The sequence below is a fragment of the Balearica regulorum genome, chromosome 5, assembly GCF_011004875.1.
Source record: "Balearica regulorum gibbericeps isolate bBalReg1 chromosome 5, bBalReg1.pri, whole genome shotgun sequence".
NCBI lineage: Eukaryota > Metazoa > Chordata > Aves > Gruiformes > Gruidae > Balearica > Balearica regulorum.
Genome location: NC_046188.1, coordinates 69,849,478 through 69,875,286, shown reverse-complemented (window position 1 = coordinate 69,875,286; position 25,809 = coordinate 69,849,478). Strand labels below are relative to the sequence as shown.

Below are 25,809 nucleotides of genomic sequence, written 5' to 3'. Positions count from 1 at the left end.
ACGGCGGGTGCGGGGAGGAGCCGGCGGGAACCGGCCTGACCGGTTCGGTGCCAACACCCTCAGTGCCGGGGTCTCCGGTGGCCCCCACCGCCGGCACGTGGCTGGGCTGAAGGTCACCGTCCCCGGGGCCGCTCGCCCGCCGGGGTCAGCGCGCTCGGTGCCCTGCCACAAACTGTCCCTCTGCCAAAAAGCATGGCGGCGAACTCTCACTGCTCCGGTACGCTTTGCCGCCGGCGGACAGTTTTTGGGTGCCCCAACCGGGTCGGTGGCACCGAGCGGTTTCGGTGGCACCGAGCGGTTTCAGTGGCAGGGGAGGATCCTGGTGCCGCAGGGGAGCGGCCGGTGGCACCGGCAGTCCGGAAGGGTGAGCCGGCGCTGAGCTCACCGGGAAGGTGTCCTGCGGGCGCGGTGGTGACGCACGGCCCCGGCGCAGGGTGCCGGCGGGTGGGGGCTTGGTGCGGCGATGGCGCGGGTCCCGCTGGGGCACCTACTCCTGGGGGAGCACGGTCACCGGCTGCTGGGGCGCATCGCCCGGCTCTGGGGTAAGAGGTGGGGGGAACACCCCCAAATTTGAGGTCCTCCCTGAACGGGAGGCCTCGGTGGGCTGTGCCAGGATCCGGCCGGGCCGTATCCTGCCTCAGCCGATCCGTTGCCCGGGATTTTGGGGGTTGGGGAATGCTGGCACCCCACTGCCTGGAGGGTTTGGCCATCAGGTCAACCCCAGGGGCTCTTCACCACGAGGGGCTGTGAGCCCCCCTCACCCCCAAACGCTGCCCAGATCTCGGGGGATCTTCGCACCCCCTAACCACACCGTTGTTCCCCCCCCCCCCCAGACCTGCCCTGTGCCCCACCGGTGCCGGTGCCGGGGCATGCCGGCATGCCGGTGCCCGCCTGCCTGCAGCACCCTGCCCTGAGCCCGGTGCCGGAGCCCGGCCGCGCCATGGAGGAGCCGGCCGGCGGCGGGGCCGAGCCGTGGTCCGAGGGGCCGCGCAACAGCAACAACAACGCTTCCCCGGGGCCGTGGCCGGGTGCCCGCGGCGGGCACCCCCTGGCACCTTTCAGCGGCCCCGGGACCGAGCCCAGCTACCTGGGGCGGGTGGTGCTGGAGATCGTGGAGTCGGAGCGCACCTACGCCCGGGACCTGCGCAGCATCGTGGAGGTGAGCGCCGGGGGGGGACACACACGACATCCCTCGGCTGGGGTTTGGGGGGACCCGGCCGGTTGCGCCGATGCCACCGCCGCCAACCGCGCGTGCCCGGCAGGGTTACCTCGGCAAGATCATTGACGCGGAGGAGCCGGTGCTGCGGCCGGAGCAGGTCAGCGCGCTTTTCGGCAACATCGAGGACATCTATGAGCTGAGCAGGTGGGCAATCCCGGTGCCGCCGGTGCCACCCCGTCCCGCGGCTGGTGGGGGCTGCCGTCACCCCGTCCCCTCTGTCTCCCCCAGCACCCTGCTGCAAAACCTGGAGAGCTGCGCCAGCGACCCCGTGGCCGTGGCCGTCTGCTTCGTCACCCGGGTAAGGGCGGGCACGGCGGGGGGCACCGGGGGGGGCGCGGGGCCGTGCCGGGCTCTCACCGCGCTCCCCCCGCCCGCAGAGCCAGGAGTTTGCCATCTACACCCAGTACTGCACCAACTACCCCAGGTGAGGGGAGGGGGCGCAGGCGGGCAGGGGTGCGGGCAGGGGTGCGGGCAGGGGTGCGGGCAGGGGGCTGAGCCCGCTCCCTGCCCGCAGCTCGGTGGCAGCGCTGGCCGAGTGCATGAGGAGCAAGCCGCAGGCCCGGTTCCTCCGCGAGTGCCAGGAGCGGCTGCGACACGCGTTGCCCCTCGGCGCCTACCTGCTCAAACCCGTCCAGAGGATCCTCAAGTACCACCTGCTGCTCCAGGTGAGCCGGCGCCCGGTGCGGTGCGGGCGCGTGGCACGGCATGGCACGGGCACCCGGCAGGGTACGGGCAACCCGGCAGGGTCTGGGTGCCTGGCACGGCACGGGGATGTGGCAGAGAATGAGTTCCTGGCACAGTTCAGGCAGCTGATACGGCATGGGCACCCGGCACGGCACGTTTCCTGGCACGGTCCAGGTACCCGGCACAGCCTGGGCACCCGGCACGGCGTGAGCTCATGGCATGGTGCAGGCACTTGGCACAGCCCTGAGCGTGGCACGGGCACCCGGCGTGGCACGTTTCCCTGGCACAGCGCACACGCCCGGCGCGGCACGGGCACCCAGCACAGCCCGGTCCCCCGGCACGGCACACCCCCCCGGCACCGGGCACCGCCTCTCCCTCGGCGCAGCCCCGACGCCGCGTCCATTGCCGGCAGGAGATCGCCAAGCACTTTGAGCACAAGTCCGGGGATGACTACGAGGTGGTGCTGGAGGCCATCGACACCATGACCTGCGTCGCCTGGTACATCAACGACATGAAGCGCAAGCACGAGCACGCCATCCGGCAGCAGGTGGGTGCCGGCGGCGCGGCGGGTGGCACCGAGCGGGAGCTGCCGTGGCGGCGGGTGACCTGACGTCCCCGGGGACCCGCGCAGGAGATCCAGTCGCTGCTGCTGGGCTGGAAGGGGCCGGACCTGACCAGCTACGGGGAGCTGGTGCTGGAGGGCACCTTCCGGGTGCAGCGGGTGCGCCACGAGCGCGCCGTCTTCCTCTTCGACAAGACCCTCCTCATCACCAAGCGCCGCGGCGACCATTACGTCTACAAAAGCCACATCCCGGTGGGTGCCGGGGATGGGGGGGGGGGGAGAGGTCCCTGGGGGCAGCCGGGGACGGGGGGGCTGACGGCCTCTCCCCGCAGTGCTCCTCGCTGATGCTGATCGAGAGCACGCGGGACTCGCTTTGCTTCAGCCTGGCTCACTACAAGCACGGCAAGCAGCAGCACAGCCTGCAGGTAGGGGGGCACGGGGGGGGGGGGCACCCTAGGGACCCCCCCACCCGATCCCGCCGCCCGACCCCGCCGCCCTGCCTGTTCCCTCCAGGCCAAGAGCGTGGAGGAGAAGCGCGTGTGGACCCACCACATCAAGCGGCTCATCCTGGAGAACCACCACGCCATCGTGCCCCAGAAGGTGAGGGCAGAGGGGGACGGGCACCGTGCTGGCACCGGGGGTCACCCCCCGCACAGTGACGGGGGGGGGGGGGCAGCTGCACCCCGGCTTCACCCTCCGCCTCTCTCCATCCTCCCTCCATCGCAGGCTAAGGAAGCCATCCTGGAGATGGACTTGTTCTGTGAGTGCCGCCGGCGCCTCGTGGTCCCCTCCCTGCCCTCGCCTGTGCCCCCCGTCCCCCAGCGTCACCCCCTGTGCCCGCAGACCCCCCGCGCCTGCCCCGCTGCAGCCCCGAGCGCCTGAAGAAGAGCTGGTCCTGCCAGCCCCTGGGCGACGCCGACGCCGCCGAGCCGCGCCAGGGCCGCCGGCAGTCTGGTGAGAGCCGGGCGTCCCCACCGCCGCCGGTCCTTCCCCGGGGCGAAGCCATGGCTGGGTCACACCGATGCCCGCAGGGACGGTGGGTGCTGGGTGCCGACGGGTGTCCCTGTCCCCGCAGAGCCCTTCCAGTGCCGGGACCGCGTGGAGACGCTGCCGGACCGGCCGCACGGGCACACAGGGCGCAGGCAGTCAGGTATGGCTGCCGGTGGGGACCAAGGACCCCAGTTGGGGCGGTGGGCTGGGGATGCTGGCGGGGTTCGGGACGGGCTGGGGGACGCGGGGACGATGGCACCGTCGGTAGATTTGGACGCCTGGCTTCTCCCCGCAGAGCCTGCCAAGCAGATCCTGCGGCAGCTGGGCGAGCAAGGTGAGCCGGCACGGCCGCTGGCGCCGGCGGGGCGGGCGGAGGGGGGCCAGGGTCGGGGTGGGGTGGCATTTTGGGTGCTGCCCCCCCTCTAACCTCCATGTTTCTCTCTCCCGGCTGGCAGGGCTCAAGGTAAGGCCGGGGTGCAGGGTGGGTTGGGGCGCCCGGTGCCCCCTAGCCCTGGCACGCTGCTTGCCGGGGGGGGGGGCACGGGGCGCTGAGCCCAGCGTTCACCCCCCCGAGTAGCACGCTGGCAGCGATGGGGCTCTCCTGGAAGTGGGGGAGCCCCCCCAGCACCCCAGAGCCTGGGCGGTGGCTGAGGGCGTGGTGGAGGAGGAAGAGGAGGAGGAGGAGGAGGAGGAGGAGGAAGAGGAGGAGGCTTTGGGCAAGGACTGCCAGGAGGAGCTGCCGGGGGCCGGGGACCTGCTGGTGGAGCCCCAGGAGGAGCAGGTACCTGCCCCACTCCCCCAGACCCCAGGGAGGGCCCCCACTGCGTGGGGCTACCCATAGCACCCCACATCGCTCCCAGGGCACCCCACATCGCTCCCAGGGCACCCCGTATCACTTCCAGAACACCCTGCATAACTCCTGGGGCACCCTACGGCGCTCCTGGGGCATCAGCATCACTCCCAGGACACCCCTTATTGTTCTCAGGGCACCCCACATCACTCCTTGGGCACCCCATGTCACTCGCAGGACACCCCTTATTGTTCTCAGGGCACCCCACATCACTCCTTGGGCACCCCATGTCACTCGCAGGACACCCCATATTGTTCCCAGGGCACCCCACATCACTCCTAGGGCGCCCTCCATCACTCTCAGGGCACCCCGTGATGCTCCTGGGGCTGCTGCATGGTCCTCAGCCGCGGCTTGGCTGGGACTCCCCTCTGGCAGCAGTCCTGCTTGGAGCAGCCGAGTGCCGCCCCCCCCCAGCCCATGACACCCACATTTGCTCTCGCCCAGGTCGGGGGGCACCCGCCGGTGCCCGAGGGACCCAAGCGGCCAGGCAGCTGGGGGCCGGGGAGCTACGAGAAGGTCAGTGTGGCCCCGCAGCCCCTGCCTGGGGATCCCGAGGGACCCAGCACCCACCCCCCCACCCCTCCGCAGGCCGGCAGCACCGGGGAGCACCCCGAGGGGCCGGGGGCACCCGAAGCCCCGTCCTCGGCGGGGACCCCGGCACCGGTGCTGCCCGGCGGGGAGGGGGAGCCGGAGCGTGCCGCGGAGGATTTGCAGGGACTGAGCAGCGAGGAGGAGGAGGAGGAGGAAGAAGAAGGAGCCGCCAGCAGCATCCTGCCACCCTCGGTGCTGGACCAGGCCAGCGTCATCGCCGAGCGCTTCGGCGGCGGCAGCAGCTTCTCCCGCCGCAGCAGCCTGGCGCTGGAGGGGCCGGTGGGGCGGCTGGCCAGCCGCAGCGGCAGCACCCTCAGCCTGGATGGCGGCCCCCCGCTCGAGGCTGGGGAGCCCGGGGGGTCCCGCAGCGCCATCCCCTCGCCCGAGCCCTTCGCCGGAGCCCGTCGGGAGTCGTTGCTCTCCAGCCGGGACCGCCTGCTCCTCGACAAGATCAAGAGCTACTACGGCCACGCCGAGAACCGGGACGCCGGCTTCAGCGTCCGCCGCCGCGAGAGCCTCTCCTTCATCCCCAAGGGGCTGGTGCGAAGCTCCGTCTCCCGCCTCAACGGCCTCCCCCGGCCCCCGGTGAGCCCTGAGCCCCCCGCCCAGCCGGCGGAGCCCGAGGCGTCGCCAGAGGAGCCGTGCCGGGAGAACGGTCTGCAGCCCCCCGAGCCACTGCTCATCCTGGAGGAGGACGACCTGGGTGCTGCGGGCGAGGGTCCGCCGGCTGCTCCGCCGCCACCGCCGCTGCTGACCCCCCCGCACCCCGGCACCAAGGTGTACCAGCTGGCGCGGCAGTACAGCTTCCGCATCAAGAGCCGCCGCGCTGGTGCCCGGCGCGCCCCGGCGCAGCCAGAGGAGGGGGACCCGTGTGTTGGCACCCCTTCGGTGGCCGTGCCGCAGGGTGGGGGACCGGCGGCGTTGCCCTCCCCGGCCGCCCCCCGCAGCCCCCCGAGCCCTGGCGGTGCCGAGCCCTTCACCTGGCCCGACGTGCGGGAGCTTCGCGCCCGTTTCGGCGCCCCGCGGCCCCCGCCGGTGAGCCGCAGCCGCTCTGCGCCCGAGGGGCCGTGCCGGGGCGGCCGGCCAGCTGAGAAGGAGCGGGGCAGCGGCCGGAGCAGGAGCGCCGAAGCGGGCGGGGGGTCTGGCACCCCCGGGACGGCACCGGCACGGCACAGCAGCGACGGGGCGTTGTGGGTGGCGGCGGAGGCCCCCCTGGGCCCCGGGCAGCGGGTGCTGGTGCTGGAGCGGCTGCCGGCCCCTGCCGAGCCCCCCGCCTACGTGCAGATCCGCTCGCCCACCACCCGGGAGAAGATCTGCTTGAAGGCGGTGGTGGAGCGCTGCAAAGCCTACCAGGCCTCCGAGGAGTACCGGCGGCGCTGCCACGAGCCCCCCGACACCCCTGAGCCCCCTCGCCACGGCCTCGTCAGGGACCTGCGGCAGAAATTTCAGACCCTCGACGCTGCCAGCTAGGTGGGCGACAGGGAGAAGGGGTGTCCCGCGGACCCTGAAAGGAAGGAGCACCCTGTGGACCTCCAACCTGCCTGGGAGAAGGGGCACCCCATGGACCTCCAACCTACCTGGAAGAAGGGGCACCCCGCGGACCTCCAACCTGCCCAGGAGAAGGGGCACCCCGCGGACCCCCAGCTCAGCCGGGAGGAGCACCCTGTGGACCTCCAACCTACCTGAAAAAGGGACACCCCATGGAAGCCAAACCTGCCCAGGAGAAGGGCCACCCCATGGATCCCCCCAGGTTGCTTGGGAGAAGAAGCACCCTAGGGACCCCCAACCTACCCAGGAGAAGGGGCACCCCATGGACCCCCAGCCCCCTGGGAGCAGGGGCACCCCACAAAGCCCCAGCTCACCCAGGAGAAGGAGCACCCTGTGAACCCTCCAACTTATCTGGAAGAAGGGGCACCCTATGGACCCCCAGCTCACCTGGAAAAAGGGGCACCCTGGGAACCCTCAACCTGCCCAGGAGCCAGGACACCCCATGGCCCCCCAGCCCGCAGGGGCACCCCACACACACCCCCCCCCCGGCGCCCAGCACTGCGCCTAGCTCGCTTTCATGTCTTTATTAGAAAAAAAAACCCAAACTGAACCAAAAGTTCCTCTCTGGTTGCCCGCCCTCCCCCCGGGGCAGCTCAGCCCGGCCGTGGGGTGCAGAGGGGTCCCCGTCCCCGGCAGTGCCGGTGGGGGCACGGGGTGGTGGCAAGCGGTGTCCCCCCCCCCCGTGCCGATGCTCTTTGGTTGGGGGGCCGGGGCTGCTCCCTCCACACCTGCGCGCTGGGGGGGGACGTTATGGCTTTGGGGGTGGGGGGCACCCGCGGCAGCACCCTGCGTGGGTGCTGGAGGGGGGGGGGGGAGCATGCACACGTGTGGGGCATGCACACCCGTGGCCGTGCGCGCCGAGGGGTGGGTGCACCTGCATGCAGGGACACACGTGTGCACACATGTGCATGCAGGGACGCGTGTGTGCACGGGGCCGCTGCACACCCCCCGTGCGTGGGAGCAGCCCTGGGTGCACACGCCTGGAGGGGCACATACACGCCCACGCGTGTGCACACGGGGCACGTACACAGGGATGTATGTACAGATCTGTGCTCACCTCCACATAGGTGTGTGCATACCCTTAAGCATGGAAATGTATGTATATATATAAATACAAATATATATATATATACATGTGCACACAGGCACGTGTTCAACGCACACGGGGCGTGCACGCTCGTATATGTGCCGCTATATGTATACGTAGATGTGCGCCCACGCGTGCCCTGGCAGCGGTGAGGGGTGCGCCCACGCGTGCCCGTACGCGGGCTGTACGGCTCCCGCAGACGCGCGAAGCCCGGCAGCCGCCCCTACGGCCCCGCCTGTACGTATAGGTACGCGCACACGCAGGTCCCGAGGCACGCGTGGCCGTGAGCACCGCCGGCACGACGGGTCCCCGGGGCGTAGGGTGCTGTCGTGTGTGTGTCCCCCCCCCCTGCCCCGGGGCGGTTATTTCTTTTTTGGGAAGAAGCTGAACCGTTTCTCCTTGTCCTTGCGGGGCAGGGGGTGCTCGGGGGGGGCTGCGGGCAGGGGCAGGCTCTGCGCCTTCCCCCGGCTGCTCCGGCACTCGGTTATGGCGGCGCTCAGCCCCTGCAGCCAGGCCTGCAGCTCCTCCTGCGGGCACAGGCACCGGCTCAGCACCACCCCCCCCTCCCCGGACCCCCATCACCTTCCCGGCCACCCCCTGTCCCCATGGGTGATGGCAGCTGCCCCACATCTTCCTCAGGCACCCGTGTCCCCCCTGGGCATCGCCCGTCCCCCACCGTGTCCCCCTGGGAACCACCAGCCCCACTCTGTCCCCCTGGACATCTCTGGCCACCCCGTGTGCCCCTGGGCACCACTGGTCACCCCTCTATCCCCCCCGGGCAGCTCTAGCCACCCTGTGTCCCACTGGCACCCCTGGGTGCTGCCAGGCACCCCGTGGGTACTCCTGGACCCCCTACGTCCCCCTTGGGCACTGAAGGTCCCCGCTGCGTCCCCTGGGAACCGCCAGCCACCCTCTGTCCTCCTGGGTACCGCTGGCCACCCTGGGTCCCCCTTGGGCATCCCCAGCCCCACCGCGTCCCCCCGGGGCTCCGCCAGCCACCCTGGGTCCCCCGGGACGCCCCCTCACCTCATCCTTGCCGTGGAAGAGCCACTCGCTGCCGTTGCTGAGCCTGGGGACAGAGCGCAGGTGCCAGCGAGGCACGCGTCACCCCGTGCCGTACCGCGCCACGCCGCGGCCTTACCTGAGTTTGAAGACGTGCTTCTTCTTCTTGTAGCCGGCGGCCACCTCGCAGAGGGCGTCCCGCAGCCCCAGGGGCTCCTCGCCGTGGCACGGCAGCCCCAGCGCCCGGCTCTTGGCGTCCTTGAAGAAGGCGAGCTGGCCGCCCCGCAGCACGCAGTACCGCGTGCTCCACGACCTGCCGGCACACCGTGCCGTCAGCCCAGCGCACGCCAGCGCCACCCGGCGCTGCCGCCACCGTCGCCGCGCCTACCGGTTGGACGCCCGTTTGGAGGCTGCCTCCAGGTCGTGCTTGCGGCCGAGGTAGCCCTCCAGCTGGACGCTACAGACGCGGGCCGGCAGCGTGGCCGGCTCCTCCGGCTCCTCCCGCGGCGGCCGTGGGCTCGGCGACGCCGGCTCCTCATCGCCCGTCGTCTGCGACGGCTGCCGCAAAGCAACAGCCCCGTTACACCGCGGTGTCGCCGCCCACCGTCAAAAACCACGTCCTGGGGTCCCGTCCCCTCCTGTCCGCGCCACGGTGGCACCCCGCACGTTGGGTCCGTGACCCCAGCGGGGACTCACGGTCCCCAAGCCGGTGGGTGCCAGCGGGGGGTGGGTCACCCCCAGCTCTCGGTGCCAACGACCCCACCAGCTCCGGTGGCTACTGGGAGGACCCCAGAGAGCAGCTGGGCCACGGTCCAGCGCTGGGACCAGCACCCCGGGGTGCTGACCGGCCCCCCTGCCCCGATTTGGGGTGACGGGGTTGAGCTGAGCTGAGCTGGGCAGGCACCCCTGGGAGCCACCCTGGTGGTGTCCCCCACCCAGGGGGCTTGGGGACGGCGGGGGGTGGCCGGGGGGACAGATGAGGTCCGACTGGGGGCTGTGGCCTCGGCGGATGGGACGCCCTCATGGGGGGCAGCAGGTGGGTGCTGCAGGAGGGGCTCGGCTGGGGTGGGGGTGCGCAGGGCTGGGGCACGGCAATGCCGGGGTGCCCGTCCCCTCCTTCTGCATCCGGGGACAGCCCCAGCCCCGCACTGGCACGTCTGCTGGCACCACGGGGGGGGCACGTCGAGGTCCCATGGTGTGTCCTGCCGAGAGGGGGGACACTGTCCCCGGCAGCCAGGAGGGGACCATGTCTCCGAGCAGGCTTGTGACCCCAGCAGGCAGGCAGTAGTCTTGTCCCCAAGCAGACAGAAGGGGCTCCTCTCCCCAAGCAGGTGAAAGTGGCCGTGTCCCCAAGCAGGCAGAGGGGGACCCTGTCCCCGAGGAGCCAGAAGATGCCCCGTGTCCCCAAGCAGGTACTCAGGGATCCTGTCCCCAGGCAGGCGAAAGTGATCTTGTCCCCAAGGAGGCAGAAGATGCCCGTGTCCCCCAGCAGGCAGAGGAGGCAGAAAGGGTTCCTGTCCCCAAGCAGGCAGAGCAGCCAGAGAGCAATCCCGTCCCCGAGGAGGCAGGGCAGGCAGGAGGAGCAGAGAGGTTGGCAGCAAGCACAAGGTGACTGGCACATGGGGTGACGATGTCCCCGGGGTGGCGATGTCCCCAGGGTGACCATGCCTTGCAGGGTGACGCCTCGAGGGGTGACGATGCTCCACACAGTGATGATGTCTCTTGGGGTGACGACGCCTCACAGGGTGACACCCCACGGGGTGACGATGTCCGAGGGATGGTGACGCCCCGAGGGCCACGTGCTGTGTGGCTGAGGCGGGCAGGGCCAGCCAGGAGCACCGTTGCCGTGTGTCCGTGGGCAGCTCTGCCCGATGTCCCCTCCGTGCCGGGGCAGAGCCGACCCCGCGCTCCCAGGGCTGGGTGCTCGAAAAGCCGGGCGCCACGTGGCCGTGCGGGGTCCCCGTGGGTTTCTCCTGGGACACGCGCAGCCTCGCCGACAGCAGAGGATGGCGGCCGGTATCACCCCGCCCCAGGGCGGACACTCCAGCTCTGGCTGCTGCCCTGATCCCAGAGACACCCGTGCACCCATGGGTGCCAGCTTCCGCCAGCTGGCCCGAGCCTGGTGACGGGGAACGGGGTGCTCCGAGCCACTGCAGGGACACCCGACCGCCCCAGGAGCCAGGGAGAAGGGGAAGGTGCAGCACCCGCGTGCCCGCCCGGCCTTTTTGGGGGTCACTTCGCATTTATTCAACTCAAGGCAAGGAACAAGGCAAGGGCTGGGGGTGCGGGGAGCCGTCGGCATGCCACGGTCACGGTCGCGGGGTCTGCCAGGAGCCTGTGGGACATGCGGGGACGCCTTTTTTGCTGCCAGGGAAGGAGAAAGCTAAACTCAAGAACTGACCAGCTCTGGTCCATCGGTGGTGGGCAGAGAGGTGTCCTGCATGCTCACGCCCTTCCTCTTCTCCTCCTCCTCGGACCTGTGGCGAGGAGGCAGCCCGCTCAGCATCCCCGGCAGAGCGGAGCACCCCCCAAAATCCCCATCCCAGCCAGCTCGCTGGGGAAACGCAGCCGTGGTGGCGCAGGGATCCGGGACTGGCTGCTGCTCTCCTGGCCCCCCCCCCCCCAGATGGATGAAAGCCCCGGCACGGCAGGGCTCCACCTTCACCTCTCCTCTTGGCCCACATCCATTTACTGCTCCGAAAGGGCAAAGCGCTAAAAAACCTCTTAACGTTTTGAGAAGAGGGATGCTGGAAATGATGCTCGTGCGCCAGGCGGGTGCTGCGGGCTGCCCCCGCCCGAGATGCTGCCGCGGCCGCCTTGGGACGGTGCTGGTGTCTCTTACCCGGCCTCCAGCTCCCCGTCCAGATCCAGGCGGTAGTCGGGAGCGTCGGCACGCATCGCTTCGTCCCGTGCCAGCCCCCCGCGCAGCGTCCGCCCGCCCAGGAGCTCCAGCTGCCGGGGAAGGAAGCGAAGGCGTTAAGGGCTGGCATGGGGTGGGGAAACTGAGGCAGGGCAGGCAGAGGTGAGGCAGGACCAGCCGTGCCCCGTCCCGAGATTTCCTCACCGTCGTCAGCTTCCTCAGGGCGGCGATGCGCTCCTCCCAGGTGGCCGAGGACTTCTCGAAAGCCTCGTGCCGCTTGAGCAGCTTCTCCACCGCGTCCACCGTCTGCCCGTAGTCGCTGCTGGCCAGGTAGGGCTCCTGCGCCATGAGCCACGACTCGGCCACGGAGGCATCCCGGGAGAACTGGCACACCTCCAGCACTGCAGGCAGGGACAGGCAGCGCTCAGCCCCCTGCCGCCACCATACCCCCCCCCCCCTCCGCCGAGCCGCAGTCCTCCCCGGCATCGCCAGCGCACTCACACAGCCGCAGCCGGTCCCAGCGCTGCTCCCACATTTCCATCATGGCCTTCCTCTTCTCCACCAGCTCCACCAGCTTCTCCTTGATCTGCGAGGGGACACCGTCACGGGGTGACCCCGGTGGCACCATCCCCGCCGTTCCCCCGGCCCCGGCCGCCCTCACCTCGGGTGAGTCCTGGTGCTTGCGCTGCAGCAGCTTCTTGCCCAGCTCGACGCAGGTGGTGAAGCTCTTGCTCCGGGCGTCCACCTCGGCCCTGATGCCCTGGTGGTATTTCATGAGAAGCTCCACCGAGGAGACGTCCCTGGAAACAGAGAGGTGCCGGCGTCGGTGGTGGCATCGGTGCCGGGTCCCAGCAAACAGCGCCGGGTGCAGTCGTACCTGGGTTTCTCCTGCGTCTCGATCTGCCGGATGGTGCTCTCCATCCAGGAGAGCAGGTCCCGCGCCATGCCGAAGAAGCGATGCTTGTCGGCCGTGTCCACCAGCCGAGCCCGGCGCCCGCTGCACGCCTCCAGCAGCGCCCGCAGGGCTCGCGCCACCTCCTGCTCCTGTTCCTGGATGCCGGCTGCCGCCTTCCCGGCGTAGGCGGTCTGCAGGCGCGCTGCCGTCTCCCGAAACTGCTGCACCTGCCCGGTGGAGCAAGAGAGCGTGGGGGATGCTGAGCGCTGGCAGCAGCAGTGCCGGGCATCCCTGCCGGCTCCGGGGTGCAGCCTCACCTGCGCCTCCAGGAGCTGGAGGTCACGCTCGAAGGCGCTGTGCATGCGGTGGAAAGCCTCCACCGTGCCGGCGTCCTCGCCCAGGTCCTGGGGCAGCTCCTGGCGCCGGGCGGCGATGAGGGCCAGCAGCTCGGCGCCGTCGTAGAAGTATTTGTGCAGGTCATAGGAGGCGGCGAGGAGCTGCATGCGGGTGTCGATCAGCTCCAGGAGGTCAGCCCAGCTCTCGTTCAGCCCGTCCTTCCACTCGGCCATGGTGGCCGCCTCAGCGTGCCCTGCGTCAATGAGGTCCTCGATGGCCAGGTTCACCCGGTCCACGCGTTCCTGCCCCACGTTGCCCGTCTCCCGCGCAAACTCCCGAAACTTCTCCCGCAGGAGCTACACGGGGGAGAGAAGAGTCAAGTTTACACCCCCAAAACCGGACACCGGCACAATCGTGCCCGCCTTGGCACCGGCACCCTCACCGTCACGTGGTCCAGGTCCTGCCCCATCTCCTGGGAGGAGGCGACCACGTCGCGCTCGGCGATCCACTGCTCCAGGTCCTCCACCTCCCGCTTCAGCTGGAAGAGGTGGGACATGTTCTCCAGGCGCCGGCGGCGCTCCTCGGCCGCCTCCTTCAGCCCCGCGTAGTGCTTGTCCACCTGGCCCTGCAGCCGGATGATCTGCTCCCTGCGCGGCCCCGGCACACAGACACCCCAGTTCTCACCCGGGAAAAGATGCCCCCGACTCATCCGTGTTGCCAACTTGGGGGGGTTTTTGGGGAGGGACCCACTCCGTGCTCCCTGCATCCCTCTCTCACCACCTCCCCGGTGCAGCCGGGACAATGCCGCGCAGCCGGGGCAGCCAACGCCACCGGAGCTCCAGCCGAACCACCCACCCCGGCGCTGAGGGTGCAGGGCTGCCCTAAGGGACAGGGGACACGCAGCGGTGGCACCTACCCCTCAGGGTGGCCGGCGGAGAGCAGCTGCTGAGCCCTCCCCGCCAGCTCCTTGATGGTTTGGCCATAGTCCTCGATGGACCGCTGCTGCCGGACGTGTCTCTTCAGCATCACCAAGCCGCTCTCCTCGTCCTGCGCCACGGCAGACACCAGCGCCCGTCAGCACCCGGCACGGCCGTGGGACGGGGACCGGGGTCCAGCCCCAGCACCCACCCTGTGGGCACATCCTGCCTCCGCGCGGTGCAGCGGGGTGAGCAACGGTGAGCTCAGCGGGGCATGGCATGGCACGGCGTGGCACATATAGCATGACACGGGGTGGTGCGTGAACGGCACGGCTTGGCACAGCATGGGACGTGTAATGGCATAGCATGGGACAGATTGCCATCGCCAAGCATAGGATGTCCTGTAACGGCACAGCGTGCCACGTAACGACAAGGCACGGCGTGGGATGACCTACAATGGCATGGCATGGGGTGGCGTGGCACGTAACGGCACGGCATAACATAGCACGGGATGGCGCGTAACGGCACGGCATGCAATGACACAACGTGGCGTGGGATGGACGGTGTGTTATAGCACGGCGTGACGTGGCATGTAATAGCATGGCGTGACATGCCACAGGATGGCAGGTAATGGCACGGCATGGCACAGGCTGGCGTGTAACGGCACGACACAGGATGGTACGGGATGGTGTTGAACAGCACAGCATGGCACAGCCCGGGTTGACACAGGACGTCCCGGCACGGCAGAGCACGGCACAGAGCCCCCGCGAGACACGGGGCACCACGCGGAGCCACCCCTCACCTTCGGCTTCTCCTCGGCTCCCATGAAGAGCTCCTGCTCGCTGACCCAGGCCTCGGCCTCGCCGGCATCCAGGTAGTACTGCTGAGCTTCACCGGCCTCCTGCAAGCGCCGGTGCCGGGCGGCCGCCTCCGCCTGCAGCGTCTCCCACAGCCCCCGCAGCTCCCGCACCCGCGCCTCCAGCTCCGGGCTCAGCTCCTCGCTGCTCGCTGCCGCCTCGCCCCGGCTCAGCACCTCGGCCAGGCGGGGGGCATGCCCCGCCAGCTCCTTCTGCAGCGTCTGCCGGCAGGGCGGGCGGTCACGGCGGGGCTCACCCATGGGGTAGGATGCGATGGGTGACCCCAAGGGACCGGCTGGGGTGGTGGGTGCCACCGCTGCGCCCGGGCTCACCTCGTTCCTCTTGGCCAGGCGCTGCACGCTCGGCAGGTCGGTGCCGTGCTCTGTCGACCTCACCAGGGGCAGCCGCTCCTGCACCCACATCTGTGGGCGAGAGCACCCACTGAGTACCACACAGCACCCGCGGGTGCCCCCAGCATGCTGGACTGTGCCGTGGCTAGGCCGCTCACCATCTCATCCTCCAGATCCCTCCCGAGCTGGTACATGGCCTTGGCGGTCTCCAGCTCCTTCCTCCTCCTCTCCAGCGGCTCCAGCAGGTCGAGGAATCTCTGCCGGAGCCTCTGCTCGTGCCCGTCGGTGTCCGGCACATCCCCGGCAGGGGGGGGTCCCTGCCACCCTAGCTCCTCCAGCTCCTTCATCCGTGCTCCCACTTGCTCTTCCAGCCTCTGGCGGGGCAAAGCCGTGTGACGAGCCGGGGTGGGGGGCAGAGCTGGGCCGGGGATCCCCAAGGCACTGACCAGCCCCATGCGTGTCCATGACCCGGCACCTCGGACCCCCCCACCCCGAAGGAAAGGACGAGGTGCCAACACCCTTCCACCTCCCCAGCCGGCAGCGCCATCACCCACCGTCAGCCTCTTCAGCAGCAGGTTGGTGGCGGTGAGGTCCCTGGCCTGCTCAGCGGCACGCAGCTCCTCTTCCGCCTGTCCCAGCCAGCTCTCCAGCTCCCCGTAGCTCCGGGCGTACAGCGCCGAGCGGTCGGCCTCAAAGAGCCGCCGGCCCTTCTCCTCGGCGGCATCGCGCAGCCTGTCCCACCGCCCGCGCAGCTCGGCCAGCCGCCGCACCACCACCTCGCCGTACTGCGGCTTGCGGCTCGCCAGCTCCTTCCCCTCCTGCCAGCAACACCCGAGAGGTTGGCGGCCGCTGCGGCACGGCTCCACGCCTGCACGGGGACCTCCCACCCAACTGGGGGGGCGGGGGTGAGGCTCCCAGGCACCGGTGCCGGCACTCACCGTCTCAATCTTCTCCAGCCAGCCCTGGTTGGATGCCAGCTCAGCCATGAACGCCTGATGCTTTTGCCATTTGCTGTGGAGGCTGCGGGCTTCACCATAGGAGGTGTCCTGTGCCGTCAGCATCTTCTCCTCCACCCAGGCGTCGAGCTGCGAGCGAAGGGTGTCAGGACTCGGCTGGCGGGGACGCCCCGGTGCCGCCGGCCATGCCGCGTGCCTACCTCCCGGCAGCTCTGCAGGAAGGTCTGCAGCTCGTGGTTGTCCTGCAGCAAACCCGCTGTCTCCTCCGCCTTGGCCACGATGGCCATGTGCCTGGCAGGGCGACCAGAGATGGGCAGCATCAGCCCTGCTGCCCACACGCTGCCCGCCTGCCTGCCCACCTGCCGGCCGCTTGCCAGACTCACCGGTCCTGGAGGGTCTGGCACTTCTCGGTGATCTTCTCGGCAAAGATGTTCCCCTCGGCCACCAGCTTGGTGCCGCTGGCCACCACCTCGGGGACCTTCTCGGCAGTGCTCTGCATGCTGGCGTGGAAGTCCTGGAAGCGGCGCAGGGCGGCAGACGAGCCCTCCAGTGTGGTGGGCAGCTCCAGGTGTGCCAGCGTGTACTCCTGGGGGGGCATGGCAGGGGGTCAGCACCTTTTTGGGGTGCCCATGGTCCGGGAACCCTTCCTGGGCCCCCCCTCAGGCACCCACCTGGTTGGTGAGGAGGATCTCCGCTTGCTTGGTGTCGCGGAGGAACTCCTGGAAGCCGTAGCACTGGGTGAGGAAGCGGTGCTGGGCGTCTGCCATCCTACCCAGGGCGGCCCAGCCGGCCTCCACGCCTCGCAGGCGCTGCCGCAGCCCCTCGTACTGGGGGTCCGTCTGCTCCCCCACCACCCGCTCCCCCGCCTCCACCAAGGCGGCGAAGGCGTCCGCGTGCCCTTCCGCGTCCCGCCGGGCGGCCTCGTGCTGCCGTAGCAGCTCCTCCGCCTCGGCCAAAGAAGCCGGCATCTCGTCAGCAGCGGCCACGGCTTTCTGAGCCCCGAAGAGCCATGCCTGGAAGTCATCCAGGTCCTGCAGGAAGCGCCGGAGCTGCCCGGCTTCCCCCAGGGAGGCCGCTCGCTCCCCCAGAGCCTCTTGCAGCTCCTCCCAAGCGGCCGCCGCCGCCGACAGCCGCTCGGCCGCCTCCCCGGCCAGCTCGGGCCGTTCCTCGGCCAAGCGGTCGGACTGGGAGCGCAGGGTGGCCAGGCGGTCCTCGGCGACCGCCAGCTCCCGCTCGATGCCGTAGAGCTTGCGTTGGGTGGCCAAGACGCCGGCCAGGTCCCTGCCGAGCTCAGCAGTGGCCTTGACCGCCTGGGCTTTGCTCTGCAGCCATTGCCGGGTCTCCTCGCACTCCAGGCGGTAGTTGAGGAGGCGCAGAGCAGAGTCCACCGCCCGGCGACGCTCGGCCACCAGCTCCCTGAACCGGTCCCACCTGCGGGGCAGAGGTGGGTGACGGTGAGGGACGTGGCCAGCGGGGACTGGCCTGACTGCCTCGGTGTCACCCGTCACCGTACCTCTCATTGAGCTGCTCCCGGCACTGCCGGACCTGGGGACTGCGGGGGTGCCCGCTCGCCAGCAGGCCATCGGCTGCCTGGTTGACGGCGGCGATCTGGGAAGCCACGGCGACCATCTCCTGCTCCAGCCCGTCCAGCCTGCGTGAAGGCCAGGGCTGAGAACGGGCCACACCTCGGCACACGGCACGGCAGCACCGCTGCTGCAGGAGCCCCTACCTGTGTTGTGCCACGTCCAGGTCCTCCAGCACCTGAGGGATCTCCGGCTGCCCCAGCCAGGTCTCCTTGGCCCCCATCCAGAGGTGGCAGGCATCGCTCTCCCCAAAAACGGTGTAGAGGTCAAGGGCGTCCTGCAGCTGGCGGCCCCGTCGCTCGGCCAGGGCGGCCACCTCGGCGTGCAGCTCCCGCAGGGCCACCAGCTGGTTCTGTGCCTCTGGGCCAGCTCGCAGCTCCGGGGGGAAGCCCTCGGCTTGCCGGGCCAGCCCGTCCAGCTGTTCCTGGGCGGCCGCCATCTCCTCCAGCAGCTCCTGGTGCTGCCGCAGCAAGGCGCGGGTGCGGGATTCATCCTGGCCCAGCTCCTCAGCGGCCGCCCGCCGGCGAGCATCCCGCAGCCCTTCTGCCAACTCCTCCGCCTCCGCCTGGAACTGGAAGAAGCCCTCGGCCTCGCGCAAGCCGCGCCGGCGGAAAGCCGCCAGCTCCTCCAGCTGCGCCCACAGCGCCCGCACCGCCGCCCCCCGCTCCCGTAGCCGACCGGCCACCTGGCCCGCCGCCGCCAGCCCCTCGCCTGCCGCCAGCGCCCGCTCCAGCCGGCCACCCCGGCTCCGCAGCTCGGCCTCGAAGGTGGCGTGTCGGCGCTGGAGCAGCAGCACGCCTGGCAGGTCCTTCCCAAAGTCCAAGGAGGAGTAGAGCTGCTCCTGCTCCTTGATCCAGCTCTCCGCTTCGTCCAGCTCCCACAGGCAGGTCCAGAGGGACCGGGATTGCTCCAGCAAGGCTCTCCTCCGGGCCGCCAGCGCCTGCAGCTCCCGCCGGCACAGCTCCAGGTGGCTCACACGGTCCCGGATGACTTTGGGGTCGCAGGGACGGTAGCCTGGCCAGGGAGCACCACGAGTACCCATCAGCGAGGCATCCCAGCTTCCCCCCGGCCGTGCCACGGTCCCGAGGCATCCCAGCACACCTACCCTCAGCGTCAGCAAAACAGAGGGCGGCGGCGCTGACGGCCCGTGTCTTCTCCGCCTGCAGGGCCATGTCAGCCTCCAGCATCCGGTGGGTCTGCAGCAGCTCCTCTGCCTCCAGAAGGTGCTTCCCAGATTCGGGTGATGCCAGCTGCACCTGAAGGAGAGCCCCGGCCGTCACCCACCACTGGTTCTGGCAGATGGCACCCACCACCACCCAAAAGCTGCCTCCAGCACCCCAGCATCTCATCTGCCTCTCCAAGGGGGTCCCACTAACGCTCTTCTCGGTGGGACCAAAGCACCCAAGTCATGGTGGCACCCAACACCCACGGCTCACCTTGACCTCGTCCATCCAGTCAATGCTGTGGAGCATCTCTTGGAAGAGGTGCTGCAGGACAAGGTTCATCTCCAGGCGCTGGCGTCGGGCAGCCAGCAGCTCCAGGAGCTGCTCCCAGAGCCGCAGGATGTTGTCCTTGCGCCCATTGATGCGCTGGATGTCGTGGTAGCCCTCCACCTCCAGCTCCTTTGCCACCGCCTCGATGGCCTGCACCCGCTCTTTGTAGGCGGCCGTGTCCGTCTCAATGGCCTCATGCTTCTTCTTGGCCGCCTCCACTGCTGGCAGGTCGTGGCCAAAGTTGTCCTGCCCCAGCACAAAGCCCACGGTGAGGTTTCGGCAAGGCGCCCCGGTCCCTGGAGTGGGTGTCCCCGACCTCACCTGAGCTACCAGGCGCTGGTTCTCGCTCAGCCAGGCCTCCCGCATGGCCGCTTTGCGGTCGAAGCGCCGTGCCAGCTGCTCCAGCTTCTCCTGCCGGATGAGTTCGGTGCGCAGCGCCAGCTCCCGCTCGTGTTCCGCTTTCTCCAGCTGCTCCCAGGCCTGCGGGAAGGCGGTGCTGGACAGGGGTGGCACCCACGTCCCCCCCCTCTCTGTGTCTTGTTCTGCTGGTGAACCCCAATGTGCCTCATCGGTAGGGGAGGGTGGCTGGAGGAACCCAGCCTGCCCTGGGATGGACTTGACCTGCCCCAGGATGGGCTCGACGTGTCCCAGGATGGATTTGAATTGCCTTCAGACATGGACCCAACCTGTCCTAGGACCCATTCCAGTATTGACCCAAACTGCTCTGGGATGGACCCCACCTGCCCCCAGGAAGTCAATCCAACTTACCCCAGGAGATGGACCCAACTTGCTCTAGAACAGACCCAATCTGCCTTGAGATGGACCTGAACTGCCCTGGGATGCACCCAAACTGCCCCAAGAAATGGACCTGACTTGCCCTGAGATGGACCTGAGCTGCCCCAGGACATCCCTGACCTGCCCTGGGACAGCCTGGGGAGGAAAGTCCCAGGGGTACGGGAGGAAGAGCTGCCCATGGCACGGCACACGGCCAGGCTGCCAGGACGGGCTCCGTACCCGGTTGATGTCGGAGACCAGGCGCCCCTCGTGCGGGGTGTAGACGCGCTGGTTGTTGGCTCGCATCCGCGACTGGATGGTGAAGAGCAGCACCTCCAGGTTGCCCTTCTCCTGAAACCTGCCCCAGAGAGAGCTCAGCCCGGGGCACCCATGGGTGCTCACCATCACTGCACGGGCACCAGGGGCTCAGGGACGCTTACTTGGGGGGCTTCTCCACGGTACGGTAGGTGCTGAAGGCTTGCAGCTGGTGCTGCACCCCGGCCAGCGAATTGGCGAAGCTGCGGCTGTTGAGGAAGGTGATGGTCTGCTCGATCCAGGTGAGCAGGTCGGAGGCCAGCCCCCCATAGCCCTCGATCATCCGCTCCGTCTCCTTGGCGTGCTCGATGACCTGTGGTGGGGCTGGTGGTGAGCACGGGGGTCCGGCACCCTGGTAGAACCAACTCCCCATCCCAACACCATCCCCTACCTTGCCCAGACGCCTGCCCTCCACCTCCAGCACCTTCATCTTGGAGAAGTAGTGGTAGAAGGCCACCACATAGGTGATGATGGACTTCTCATCAGGGTTCTCCGTGAACACATCTGCCCGGTGTAAGCGAAAGGCGTCAGTCCTGACTATCACCCCAGTGGCAATGGGCCACCACGGCCTCACGAGGTCCCCCCTTGCTCCCATCCAGACCCCCATTCCACAAGGTGGAAACTTCTCCGTCCCTCTGTGGGGCCTGGGCACATCCCAGGGTGTAATGGGGAAACTGAGGCAGGAGGGTCAGCAGCGGCAGCCTCACCTTCAGGGTCGAGGAGCGGGGTGATGCCCAGGTGCCGCTCCGCCACGCTGAACGCGTGCTCCAGGTTGTGCCGGGCGTTGGATTTGGTCAGGTTTTGGAAGTCAACCAGCTCAGGCCTGGGGACAGACGGCATAGGATGGTGGTGACACAACCGTGGGACATCCCCTAGCGCCACTGCCACCCCAACATCTCCCAGTGCCCACCGCCATGCCGCCTACCTGTGCTTGTGGATGAGGGCGTTGAAAGCCAGCCCGTCCTTCCAGCTCGAGGTGAAGTTGGTGACATTCACATGGGGGTACCTGGATGGGGACAGGGCATCACCATCACTCTCCGGGCATCCCCAGGCCCCGGCGCAGTGGGGTGCGGGACCCACAACCTACCCCGCCGTCTTCATCTGGCACCAGAGCAGCAGTGCATCCCTGGCTGAGCGCGTCTCCCGGCCCTCCTGCGTCTGCACGATGATGTCCTGGATCTGGGGGACAGAAGAACATCCCGGGGTTGAGGGAAGACATCCACAGAGGAGGGCTCCTGCTCGGGAACAAGCCATTCGGTGTCGAGCTGAGGGGTGCGCCCCATCCACCCAGTCCCACCTGGAAGCGGAGGATGATGGTCCAGATGAGGCCGAGGACGAGGCGGTGGTTGCCGTCCACAATGTCATGGGAACCCATGTTCTCCAGGTGCACCCGCTGCTCCTTCAGGAACTGCAGCGCCTTGTCCACGTTCTCCAGGCAGTGGATCCGCATTCGGCCCTTGGTGGGCTTGGGCTGGGACATGACAGTGCTCAGCACCCTCCCCTCCACACCAGGCACCCCCACCCCTGCCCAGGGACACCCCCGTGACCCTACTGCCACCCCAACCCTGGTGGAGCCTTGGTCAACGCCAAGGTCAACAGCCTTGGTCGAGCACTGGAGCTGGCATGGCATGGCATGGCATGGCATGGTATGGCATGGCATGGCATGGCTCGGCTGTCAGGGTCTCCGGCTGGATGGGAGTCCTACCAGAAGCTCTCCTGACAGCACTTCCAGCAGCTTGATGAGCACCCGCCCGTCCCGGAGGTCCATGTAGAGGTCCGAGATGCGGCAGGTGACACGAGCCAAGTGCGAATTCACCCACTTGGTGAAGGTTTTCTTCTGCACGGCTTCCCGCTCGTCTGCAACGAGAGCGGGTATGGTGGCACCGGCGGCAGGGACAACCCGGGAGGACCGAGGGGACCCGAGACCCGTCCCTCACCTGCCAGGGCTTTGATGCGGGAGCGCTCGAAGAGGCGCGCCGAGCTGTTGTCGTTGTCCAGCTCATCGTCGGAGGCATCCCAGCGGACGTTGATGCGGCCGTACTGCTGCTGCAGCTCCAGCTGCTCGTAGTCGTTCGCCGAGGTCATGGTCCCGGCGTCCCCCGGCCGGGCGGCCTTTGGCTACCGGCAAGAGGCCCCTGGGGGAGAGCGGGAGCCGTGGGCATCGGCATGGCCGCGGCAGCTCGCCGTCCCCGCCGTGCATGGGGATTTGCGGCTCAGAGCTGCTGGTTAAGCTGCTCAGAGGGATTTAGCCTCGCCTCCACCCAGGTGTTGGGGGGCACCTGGGTGCTGCACGCTCCGGGACCCACTCTGCCGGCACCCGCTGTGCCGAGCCGTGCCGGTGGCTGCTTACGGCAGCGCTTCCCCACTCGAGTCCTGCCTGTCCACCCAGCATCCTGGGCCAGGTCCCCAGGGGCGTCCCCCCAACCCTTGGGTGCCCCCGGGAAAGCGGGCGCTACTTGCACCCACCCCGACGCCTGCGCCGTGGAGGGGCTTCGCCGGCACCCGTGGCAGAAAGCGGGCGACAGCTGCCGGCGGGGGGGGGCCACCCGCCCCCGGGGACATTTGAGACACAGATAGGACATGGCCGGTATCTAAAAATGCCTGCGAGCAGCTGTCGGTAGCCGGGCTGGGCGGGAGGAGGCTGCTGGGGCCCCCGAGGGGTGCAGGGAGCCGGGCTGGGGCTCCCCATAGCCAGCACCCTCGCTGGGACCCACCCACCACCCCCCCCTCCAGGCACCCCGGAGCCACCGGGAACCCCTCGGCTGCAGGCGCAGCTGGAGGAAACCCCGGGTGCCCCCAAATCCCTGGTGTCCGCAGGAGCCGCCACAGCCCGTGGCCACGCGGCCCCCAGGGACCCCCCAGGCAGCCGGTGGGCAGGAGAGCTTTATCGGGGCCGGCAGGGCTGGGCCGGGCCCCGTCTCTGCACCCTAATCGCAGCCGCGCAGGCAGGGGTTTGGCTCAGGAGCTGGCTTGTACGTAAGAGCACGCCAGGGCGTGCAAGGACAGAAAGGAGCGTGCAAAAGCACGCACGAGCGTGCGTGTGCGAGCAAGGACGTGCAGGGGCACGCCGGAGTGTGCAAGAGCGCTCGCATGCGAGCAAGGACATTCGGTAGCGTGCGCGGGCAAGCAAGAGTGCGTGAATACATGCGAGAAGGCGCGTGAAAGCGTGCAAAGCCACACGAGTGAGCGCAGGAGCGTGCAAGAGCGGGGCGCGCAGCCCTCCACGCTGCAGCTCTGTGCTGGCATGGGGTTCTCTCTCTCCCGTCCTGCAGCAGAAAACCCCTGGGGAAGCCCAAATTTAAGGACCCCCACCCCAACACCGCAGGAACTGCAGTTGGTCTGCCTGGGTGCTGCGCACGGGCTGGGTGCGCCGAGTTGCGCGAGGACTCTGTGGCGTGCTCCAGCCCAGCGCTGCCATCCCAGCGGGAGACCTTGACCCTGGCTGGGCCTCTCCCACACCACCGCGACAACAGCGAGGCCACGGCCGCCAGCATCCGAGGAGGAGGAGGAGGAGGAGGAGGAGGAGGAGGAGATTGCACTGAAGGGAGCCACGGCGGGACCCAAGGGAGCCGCCAAGCATGCATTTCGAGCGCGGGTGCTCGCCGATCCTTTAAATCTCCCTCTGCCGCACCAGCGCCTTCCAAACAGCCGCGTCTGGCAGAGCCACGCCAGCACCCGCCGCCCAGGGATTGTCATTCCGCCTGCTCGGCCGGAGGAAAGACGGGAGCGCCGGGGTGCCGGCCCCGCCGTGAGCATCCTGCAGCCGGGGCCAGGACAGCGTCGCCTTCCCCGGCCGGCAGCTTGGCGCCGTGAATCAGCACTTCCCGGCGAGGGGCCGGTACCGTGCCGCTGCCGAGGTCCCCCCACCGGGTGTGGGTTACGTCCCCCCCTGCACCCCGAGGGTGGCTGGGGCAGCGGTTTGGCACCTGCCACCCGTGGCACCCTTGAGCCTCTTCTCCGGCTCAGCCCTCACCACCGCGGTGTGCTGCCAAAACACCAGCTGCCAGCACACAAGAGCTCATTGGGGTCCCCCAATGACACCCCAAAATAGCTGCCCCGTCACCTCCGCCTGCAGCCTGGTGAGTCCCCGGGGTGCCCGCTGCCCGGCATCACCCCAGCTCTTTCTTTTCACCAATTAACGCTTTTATTTTGCATCTCCGCCAAACCAGCGGTCAGCCACGCTCCCGGTGCGGCCAGCCCCACTGGGAAGGGGCAGGAGTTGGGGGGGCATCCCCACAGCCCCCCAAGAGCCGCCTGCCTCCCAGGCGCACGGCCAGAGCCGGGAACAGATGGTCCCGCTCGGCACGGCCGCTCGGCACAGCACGGGGTTGTTGGGCACGGCACGGCACAGCTCCTCCGGCCGGCGATGCCCCGCTCCGGCTGCGGCTCCCTGGCCACGCTCTCACCCGGCGGGCGAAGGTTTGGGTTTCCCCGGGGCCGGAGTCGGTGCGGATGCCGGCCATGCCAGGACTGTCCCATGTCACCTAACCCGCCAGTGCACCGAGCGGCGACACGCACACGTGCTGACACTCCACAGACATTTTTGGCTATAAATAGGCCTCCCCTGCACACAGCGCGGGACGAGCCCTGCTCCCTTCTTCGGAGCTGCCCCTCTGTACCTCCTTGCCCACCCCGAAATCACCAGCCAGGGCCCTGGAAACACCCGATAACTGCAAAATAGTCCTCAGGGGGCCACGCTGGCACCCACCAGGGCTGCAGGAAACTCCTTTGCTTGCCATCCCTCAAACGCTCCTCGTTGGCTTAATCCAGCGGAGCGAAGGGCACCACAATCCCCTGACTCCAGGAGCTGGAGATTTCTAAAGGCAAAAGCCACCCTGAAAGGGGAGCTGGGAAATCAGACTCAGGCGGCCCCCAGCTTACTGGGGTGCAGGCAGGAGCTCCCCTGGCCCACGAGCATCCTTCCACCGGTGTGCCGGGACGAGGGGGACCAAGGGCACAGCAGCCAGAAACCTCCTCCCAGTAACTCCAGTTTCCCCAGTCGCTAAAAACTGGTAGTTGAAACGGGCTGGGCAACGTGCCCTGCCGAAACCCACCGCCCATCGCCTCCCGATCCGACTTGCCCGCCACGTCCCGCAGGCACATGCCCGGTGATGCCGGGAGCGCCCAGGACCGGTGCGGGGACCCCGCTCGGGGTCGGCACGCCAGGGAACGCGTCCCCAGGGTGTCCCCAGAAAGTCACCGCCGCTCATCCGCCCCGTCCTTCCCGGCAGCCGCACGTCCCCCGCGGGGACAGCAGTCCCGGGGGACACGGGAGGTGACATCGGGCTCCCCTCCGCGGGGAGAAAAGGGGGTGCTGAAACCCCCCCCCCCCTCCGGAGGGGTCCCCGCGCCCCCGCCAAACTTTGCTCCGTGCCCGCAGTCCCCCGGGACCGTTCCCGGTGCTGGGGGCTGAACCCCCAAACCCGGGGTCCCCGGGGAGGGCAGCGCGCCCCGGTGCCCCCCCCACTCCTCCCCGGGCAGCGGCGCCTCCCGGTGCCCCCCACCCCCCCCCCTCGGGCTTCCCCCGGGGGCGGCGCATCCCGGTACCGGGCGGCGGTGCCCGGGGCGGCCGCGGTTCTCACCTGCACGGGGCGGCGGGCGGACGAGCGGCGGCGGGCCCGGGGCCGGAGCCGGGACCGGAGCGGGGCGGGGGGAGCGGAGCCACTCTGCGCTGCGATATAAATAACATTATCTGGGCGCGCAGGGACATTCCTGCCCGGGGCCAGCGGCGCTGCCCGGCCCAGATAGCCCCGCTCCCCCCCGGGAGGGCCGGGCGGAGGCGGGTGGGGACGGGCCGCCCGCCCCGCAATGCAGCACAGCGGCCCCCCCCGGCCACCGCCGCCACCGGCACCTGCCGGGCGCGGAGCGGCGCAGCGACCCGCTGCCACGGGCGGGGCTCCCCGGTCGGTCCCGCTGCTGCCCCCGTCCGCCCCCCTCCGA

General features: G+C 69.4%; 2 protein-coding genes across 4 annotated transcripts; one reads left to right on the top strand and one right to left on the bottom strand.

The window, feature by feature from the left end:
- PLEKHG3 (pleckstrin homology and RhoGEF domain containing G3) lies at positions 1-6,480 on the top strand. The gene is made up of 17 exons (XM_075755610.1): positions 1-542; positions 834-1,159; positions 1,263-1,363; positions 1,448-1,517; positions 1,597-1,643; positions 1,734-1,884; positions 2,316-2,450; positions 2,535-2,717; positions 2,798-2,890; positions 2,979-3,065; positions 3,192-3,225; positions 3,309-3,419; positions 3,541-3,615; positions 3,751-3,789; positions 3,911-3,918; positions 4,033-4,236; positions 4,750-6,480. Exons 1-17 carry the CDS (start codon positions 464-466, stop codon positions 6,364-6,366), a joined length of 3,360 nt encoding a protein of 1,119 aa, XP_075611725.1. The 5' UTR covers positions 1-463; the 3' UTR covers positions 6,367-6,480.
- Positions 6,481-7,586: 1,106 nt separating this feature from the next.
- Positions 7,587-25,635, bottom strand: SPTB (spectrin beta, erythrocytic). 3 transcript variants are annotated; one of them, XM_075755498.1, is made up of 36 exons: positions 25,452-25,635; positions 21,807-22,004; positions 21,575-21,726; positions 21,167-21,340; positions 20,957-21,048; positions 20,795-20,875; positions 20,577-20,692; positions 20,261-20,373; positions 19,995-20,182; positions 19,795-19,912; positions 19,102-19,260; positions 18,724-19,026; positions 18,393-18,543; positions 17,434-18,301; positions 17,218-17,355; positions 16,376-17,135; positions 16,088-16,290; positions 15,905-15,995; positions 15,687-15,833; positions 15,303-15,566; positions 14,907-15,122; positions 14,731-14,820; positions 14,344-14,619; positions 13,541-13,671; positions 13,067-13,271; positions 12,606-12,980; positions 12,271-12,515; positions 12,055-12,193; positions 11,895-11,979; positions 11,598-11,794; positions 11,376-11,485; positions 10,935-11,010; positions 8,922-9,091; positions 8,673-8,846; positions 8,558-8,600; positions 7,587-8,058 (listed from the first exon to the last, which is right to left on the bottom strand). In XM_075755498.1, the coding sequence occupies exons 2-36, from the start codon at positions 21,952-21,954 to the stop codon at positions 7,894-7,896; spliced, it is 6,963 nt and encodes a 2,320-aa protein (XP_075611613.1). In that variant the 5' UTR covers positions 21,955-22,004; positions 25,452-25,635; the 3' UTR covers positions 7,587-7,893. The 3 variants fall into 3 exon arrangements, with proteins under 3 accessions (XP_075611613.1, XP_075611615.1, XP_075611616.1); XM_075755500.1 differs by lacking the exon at positions 25,452-25,635 and adding an exon at positions 22,149-22,169; XM_075755501.1 differs by lacking the exons at positions 7,587-8,058; positions 8,558-8,600; positions 8,673-8,846; positions 8,922-9,091; positions 10,935-11,010 and adding an exon at positions 10,730-10,897 and having other exon boundaries at positions 25,452-25,634.
- Positions 25,636-25,809: the final 174 nt, after the last annotated feature.